This window comes from Acyrthosiphon pisum, chromosome A1 (genome assembly GCF_005508785.2).
Source record: "Acyrthosiphon pisum isolate AL4f chromosome A1, pea_aphid_22Mar2018_4r6ur, whole genome shotgun sequence".
NCBI classification, from domain to species: domain Eukaryota; kingdom Metazoa; phylum Arthropoda; class Insecta; order Hemiptera; family Aphididae; genus Acyrthosiphon; species Acyrthosiphon pisum.
In genome coordinates, this window is record NC_042494.1 from 40,729,832 (window position 1) to 40,737,166 (window position 7,335).

The following is a 7,335-nucleotide window of genomic DNA, read 5'->3' on the forward strand; positions in this document are numbered from 1 at the left end:
GCATTCTGACAAAATATTCTTTTTTTCCTCAACATGTACGAGGGATCGATCGAGGCACATTTTTAATATTGTTTATTTATTTATTTATTTATTTAAGTTGGAAATTATGAATTTTTTTGAATTTTTTACAATATTTATTACAATTTAAATTACAAAAATTAAAAATGTGGCTCTATCGTTCCCTTGTATATATTACGGACAATCCGAATATTTTTTCAGAATGAAAATCGTGATAATTGTCGACACGTATCGGTGGAACTAAAAACAGTAGTTTTTGACAAAAAAAAATCGTGGTGGTGAGGCCCCTTGGGCTCTTGGGCCTTGGGCCTTGGCTCTTGGGCCTTGGCTAGCGCATCGTGGTTCTATTATCTAAATAGGTGTTCATAATAAAAATGTACCTGCACTTTTCGTGTAAAATTAATGTATTTCTGTTTGTATGTTTATACAATATAAAGTGGTTTGAATCCAACTTTTGACTGTAACCAATTCTGTCCAGAATATTGGCTAATTCCTTCATCGAATACATGGAACGTGTATGCATGTCGCGAATACTGTGACTTGTTCTGTTCACTTTTGTGTACCACTTTTCCGTGTATTAAAACGAGGCTGGCTGCAAATTAAATCCATTTATTATACGAATGTATTAGTTTTAAAACCCTTATATTATATAAGTAGAATATAGAGCTTACATTTCTCAACGGCTAACGGTACGTACAACGACTGTTCACATTCTGGATGTGTTCCCTGGTAAATTGTTTGACTTACTGCACTGGATTTGTCTGGGTTACGAATAAGACGTTTGTGTATATCGGTCTTGTGCGAACCCGGTATCACCCACAAACAACCGTTCTCTAGCGTGGCATCGTCCAAGGCTATCCAAAATCCGACCAATGAATCTGGTTCCGTGAAGAGGAATGTGGAGTCTTGATGCGAGATGACTAGATATATTTGAAAATAATATATATAAGTTATATGTATATATGAATTGTTACCTATACGAATATGTTCAGTGGTGTAACTAGGGGGGGGGGGTCGACCGCCACCAAATATGTTTGATTTTTATACGAATTCTACGTTATGTTGTATACTTGTATAATTTGTATAGCGATTTTTCAAACAAAATTGAGTTTTACGCTTTTTGTCAAAATCCGAACTTTAAATAGGTACTTATGGAAAAAAATTGTAACTATATGGATTTGTAATATTTTACAAATTTCACTGTAACAATAAATTAAGAGCCTTGTATTAAATTTTCAAGTTTTTTTACCCAACAAATACAATTTTATTGACATTCATAGAAAAAAAAACTAAAAAAATTGGAAACTGAAAATGTCCGTAAACAGTTCAAAACAAATTAATATTTTTTGAAAATTTTATTGTGTATATAAAATGTTAATATAAACATCCGGTGAAAATTGCATGTATCTACGGTAATTTGTTGTAGAATTATACGCACTTATAGCAGAAGCCAAAATCGATTTTGTCGAAAACCATCTTTGCGTCAAAATTCCCGTTTTTTCTTTTCTTTTTCCAGCGCTTTCAAACACAATAAGGATTTTTTTAGAATTTAGACCCCCTTAAAGTATTCATTTTCCTATCAGAAAAGATACTGTTGAAGAAAATCTAAGAAATTATACTGTCCTAAAAGGTGATGACAGTTTTAAAATAAAAAAAAAAACACATAATTGTAAAATCAATATACATTCATCGCTCCACTCAGAATCTAAAATGAGAATTTTTACACAAAGCCAATTTTCATCAAAATCGATTTATAATGAAATAATAACCGTATACATGGGTAGGTACATTCGGTATTCTTACCGAATATTGGCAAAATATTTTGATTATTTTTGAACTGTAATAATGATAGCTGTAATATTTATAGCTGTATACCTAAGCAATTGATTTTTAATTGCTGTCAGTAAAAACTTTTTGGTAGGGCAATAAACTTGAAAATGTAATAGCGGCAGTTCAAAAAGTTGTTAATAGTGAAATTAAAAAAAAGTTGAGCGTAAGTCCTCAATAACTTTTTACGATGGTCTGAAGTTAGAATTTTGACGAAATTCATCAGTATCGAAAATTTTCAATATACACATATATTTACTTTTTAGTTAGAAATGAATAAAACATTTTCAAATATAAGTGATGAAAAGAAAATGACGAAAAATTGCAAATTATATTGTAGTTAAAAAATAAAAATGTATAAAACGATACATTATTTATTTATCTAATGATTGAAAATGAAAACATAGTTTTTCATAAATAGTAGATACTGTAACCCAAATCTCTAAAAATATATTCACACGGTCATTTTTATAGACATTTTAAGTTCAAATTAGAATACAATTAGATATAATATACCTACCTAAACAAAAAATAACGTTTTTAGTTATTTTTTTGTAATTTAAAAATATTATTCGTGGGTAGGTACATATAACTTTTAAAGTACAACAAATTAAATGTTTTCGACAAAGTAAATTTAACATACTGTTAGTATAAATTACTTTAATAGCAATATTATAAAATATACTTATAGTAATATAGGCAGACCGTCTTCGCTCAGTTTTGGTTTTGGTGTACAATGATTTGATATCATTGAATTAACATTTAACACATCCATTACAATGACCCATTTGACATCTAATGAACAGCAGAGAGGTACCCATTTGCCACCCTTTTTTTACATTAGTACTTCATTAATTCTACAGTATATTGTGTACAGTATATTATGTATGCTAAAAATGAATACCCATTACCCAATACCCACCCACCTACCCAAATTTTGGAGGAGCAGCCGCTCCTCTAGACTCCCTTCGCCACGCCACTGCGTCCGACCGCGACATTCAGAAACCATGTACAATTTTCAATTTGTACAATGTAAATATGTAATGTAACAATCCTTGGGTATAGACGTATAGGTATATATTTTGTTTTATAAGTTTGTGGCAAGTTTGCAAAAGTTTTACCTGTCCTTTCTGTTACTACAATACTCAATATCAAGATTCATGAGATCTTGTGTAGGTGGTACCTACAATGGATAATGGCCAAAAAGTAAATTATTATTTACTACTGTTATTATTTGTGTACCTAAAAAGCCGCTATAGCCTATACGTTATAAGTTTATAACCTACACCAAACAATTTTCGACTGCGGTTATTATTTTATATTATAAAGGCCTGTTACACCGGGTCCGCTAGTATATAGCAAAGGTGGGCAAGTTAATGAAAATAATTAACTCAAGTTAAGTTAAGTTAAGATGACACAAGATCGAAAGGTAAGTTAAAAGTTAACAGTTAACAAATTATAAATTTAACTCGATAAGTTAAAAGTTAATATAGAAAATAATATTAACTTAACTCAGTTTAAAAAAGTTAATTTTTTTTTAAATTAGTATGTAAATTACATAGAGAGTGAAAGTGTCTTTCTAATTTCTAATTTATAAATTATAAAAAATAATTTTATTGAACTTTTATCATCATGTTACCATTTTATTTTTAGTTTACTATTATTTACTAATTTTAACTATACTTATCTCAAATTAATAATTTGACAAATATATTTTTTTATATCGTATAGAAATTGAATGTCATAATACGTGAAGATGAGTACATGACCTTCATATATAAGTTATATAACATTAAAACATAATAATTGCAAATTTGTAATTTAAAATTATTAGTTTTATTAAAAAAATTTATAATTGCAACTCGCATAATATATAATTTATAATTTAATAAAATATATTAATAGGTATACACAAAATTATGTTATCAAGAAAATGTTTGTATTTTTCTATTGGAATATTTTTATTTTAAACTGATTATAGTATAAACGTATAAACTAAAAATTTCAAAATGTTTTCAATTTGATGGATTTTTTTAAAATCAACTGAGAAAAGCTAAGTTATTTCAACTGTAAATTAAACTAGTTAAGTTCATAATTTGATTATAAAATAAACTAACTAGTTAATGCCCACCTTTGGTATATTGATAATTTAAAAATGGTATACTGTACTATTTTACATTCCGGGTAATTATCCAAGACTCTTAAAGCGCAACAAAACAGGACGTATATTGTAATTTTATTGAATTTAGGTATTGATTATTGGTTAAAAATAAGACATATTGAAGAAATTACGGGGGGTCCAGTCTTATTAAACTGACCTTCGCCACCGACACCGGGATTTTTGTAGATGTACATGCTCTGCGGCACTACCGGTTTCTTTAAGCCCAAAGCTCGGCAGACGTTTGTCACCTTATCGCTGTACGTGCACGCTTCGAACGTCGGGTGCAACCTGTGTAAGGCATGGCCGACTTTGTTCAGCGCCAACGAGGCGTCGACCAGCAGGCGTCCGTCGTTGTCTAGCGCAGCTTTTTCGTAAAAAAATGATATTTTGTCGGCACTATCCATGAAGTAATCGTCGGCCACCTGTGTATCAAATATCAATGATATTAATAATATGTATTATCATAACTTATAAAGTCATAAGCGTGCTAATTGATGAGAATTGCAATGCACACACGGGATATGCAGGATATATATGTGCTGAGTACGAGAGCGGCTCCAGACTCATGGCGTTGGGGGTGGGGGCAAGTCGTAATTTTCAGAAAATTTCGATGATTTTTTTGTCATGTTGTTTTTCAGTATACAATTGTTTAAAAATACAGCTTGGGCCCCCCCCCCCATAGCCCCCCTCCCTCTTGGAGCCGCCTCTGGCTAGGTACTTATAGTGACAATGATGAGAAAGATATAATTCCATATGAACGCGTTAATTTTATGCCAACTGGGCATGCGAACGAGTTCAATTTCCAAGAAACAAAATTGAACGTGAATTAAGTTCTTATGTGATACAAACTTGTAACAGTTGTAACCTACAGTACAGCAGAGTGCCACCCACTTACCGACCTTTTTTTTTTATTGCGTTTATTGCTAATTATTGATTAATAGTGATAGTGAAGTCTGCCACGCTGTGGGTCCCACAGCCTATGTGTATTAAATGTTAGGTAGGTATGTATTTAAATTTTGTAATAAATCATAATAAATAAATTAAATGCACAAAGTATTATAATATAGGTAAGTATTAAAAACGCAATGATCACAAGAGTGTTTAATACTGCCGCATCAAAACCTGCAGGCTCGATTTAAGGCATGGTGACTTGTGGAATTCCATACTCGTGAATCATAGCTCATGATAGAAGAAATAGCCAATAGGTAACTATTTGGAAATTAATGTTATATTATTTTTGTTTTCAAAGTATTTGTAAAATAATTTTAAAATGTATGAAATTAACTGGATAATGAAGGGGGAGGGGTCTATTACTTGTTTCGTTTGACTGGTAGCGAACACGGTTTTAACGCCAGCCGGCACATTCTCGGTGAGTTTTTTTCCTGCATCCTTGAGCTCCACTGTCTCCTTTTCGTTCAAAAAATTTTTTATTACAACGTAACCGTTTTGATCAAACTGTAAAAAATAAATAAATTTATAAACTCCATTAATTTATAATAAAAAAATAAACTGTATAACGTTAGCGAGATGTATTCCGTTGTATATTTACTTTTGATTTTAAATCTTCATAAATCATTTTACCCTCAGCTGGTGACATCGATTTCAACGTTAAACTGAAAATATAAATGAGTTATAATAATAATATATATTAATATATAATCACAAGTTGGAATATCGTAATGCATATAATATGATTACAGAAACGTACTCAGAAATTTTGGATTTAGGGGGGGGGGGATAATTTTTCAAACAAAATATTTGTTAAATTTAGCGTTATAAATCTAGTTTAGCGCCCACTCGAATTTTTCCATTTTTATCGGAAACCTATGTATATTCAAACAGTTAAGAACGATGGTGCAAAAATCAATTGGTGGAAAATTGATATCATTAGTTTTTATGGTATAGCCTTACGAAGTTCACGATTCTCGGTATTTTACGCACATAGTTTACCGCATGCTTATAACGAATTTTCAATTTTTTTTTTTACCTAGGTAAATCAACGTTTTTAAAATTATGGTGCAAAAATAATTCTAACACCCACCCATGGTGATTTTACATAACAAGTCGAGGGATGTTTTCGATTTTAATTGTCATTCGCTTGGGCAATTAAAATCGAGGGTGAATATGAATATATCAAAAATTTCAATTAGCTATAACTTTAAAATAAGTCAGACATCCAAATTCAGACTTCCTCATCGTTTTCATAATGCTTAACTATACATAGGTACGTTAAAACCTCGGTTAAAACAAACAAAATTGAAGAAAAAAAAAGTTGTTCAGTAAAACAGAAAAGTTCCAAACGCTCGATAAAATATTGCTATATAACTTAAAAACTAATGATTTCTGGTAATTAATTTTTGAAACTTCGTCCTTATTTTATATAAATTATATAAATATTATATAAATTATTAAACATTAAAATTTAAAGCATATTTTTCTTTCTGTGTTCTTACTAATTTGAGAGCCACCAAAATGTTGTGAAGAGATGGAGAAGCAGTGGAATGAAAAAGTTTCAATATCTCTGCACTATAGGTACACTTCAATAACAGACTAATATACTGTTCCAAAAGTGATAAGTAAATATTATATAGCAGTCAGCGACCAGTTTTTGTCCGACGGCGCGCATCTCCCACATGAAGACATAGGTGACCTGTGGAAGGGGAAAATATTGCATAATAATTAATAGTAAAGAATTCTCGTTTGGGAGTTTGGACCAGAGTATTGTCAGACCGAATAAACTACTAAGATTGTATAATGTTTACCGTTGAACAATAGCAATCCCATGTACATACTTAGGTACAGCAATAGTGTACAAACTACAAGGTATAATCACAGACTTAAGTCATAGTTCATATAGTCTGTGGTACAACTCGATTAGTGCTATATAGCCTAAGATACTACAATCCTATGATAAATAATAATATACATAATATAATGTATATTACCTACTATATAATTTATATTATGTTACCTATATTTTAAAACTTATAACAATCATAAGACAACTACTCATTGAACTTTGAATTAATATAAAATGTATATATTATATACTATTATTGTTCTGATGAAACAATATCACACATTGATAAAAACAAATACCTACCTAATATTATATACCTATATACTTATTTATAAAAGTGTTAACGGTTTTACCTGACCTATAGCTATACGGCTATTTAAGGCTATAATGTATGCTTATATTATTTACATATAACAAAAATAGGTACTAATAATTAACAAATGGTCAATATGATTTTATTCACGGGCACTTTTTTTTCCAGAGACTTTTCTCTAGCATTCCTTAATTAATACCTAATATTAATTAATCT

The 7,335-nt window shown here is 30.3% G+C and overlaps 1 protein-coding gene across 1 annotated transcript; it reads right to left on the bottom strand.

Moving 5' to 3' along the window:
* Positions 1-404: 404 nt before the first annotated feature.
* LOC100167257 (phytanoyl-CoA dioxygenase domain-containing protein 1) lies at positions 405-6,587 on the bottom strand. Its single transcript, XM_001952438.5, has 6 exons — positions 6,460-6,587; positions 5,556-5,619; positions 5,321-5,461; positions 4,164-4,428; positions 690-938; positions 405-610 (listed from the first exon to the last, which is right to left on the bottom strand). Exons 2-6 carry the CDS (start codon positions 5,601-5,603, stop codon positions 441-443), a joined length of 873 nt encoding a protein of 290 aa, XP_001952473.1. The 5' UTR covers positions 5,604-5,619; positions 6,460-6,587; the 3' UTR covers positions 405-440.
* Between the last annotated feature and the right edge of the window lie 748 nt (positions 6,588-7,335).

What these genes read in the sequence shown, in the direction of transcription:
- LOC100167257 (XM_001952438.5), bottom strand. Translation starts at nt 5,603, where the DNA reads ATGTCACCAGCTGAGGGTAAAATGATTTATGAAGATTTAAAATCAAAA. An exon ending in ATGAAGATTTAAAATCAAAA is followed by an intron (nt 5,462 to 5,555) that starts GTAAATATACAA and finishes TATTTTTTACAG; the next exon opens with TTTGATCAAAACGGTTACGT. An exon ending in ACCGTTAGCCGTTGAGAAAT is followed by an intron (nt 611 to 689) that starts GTAAGCTCTATA and finishes TTTAATTTGCAG; the next exon opens with CCAGCCTCGTTTTAATACAC.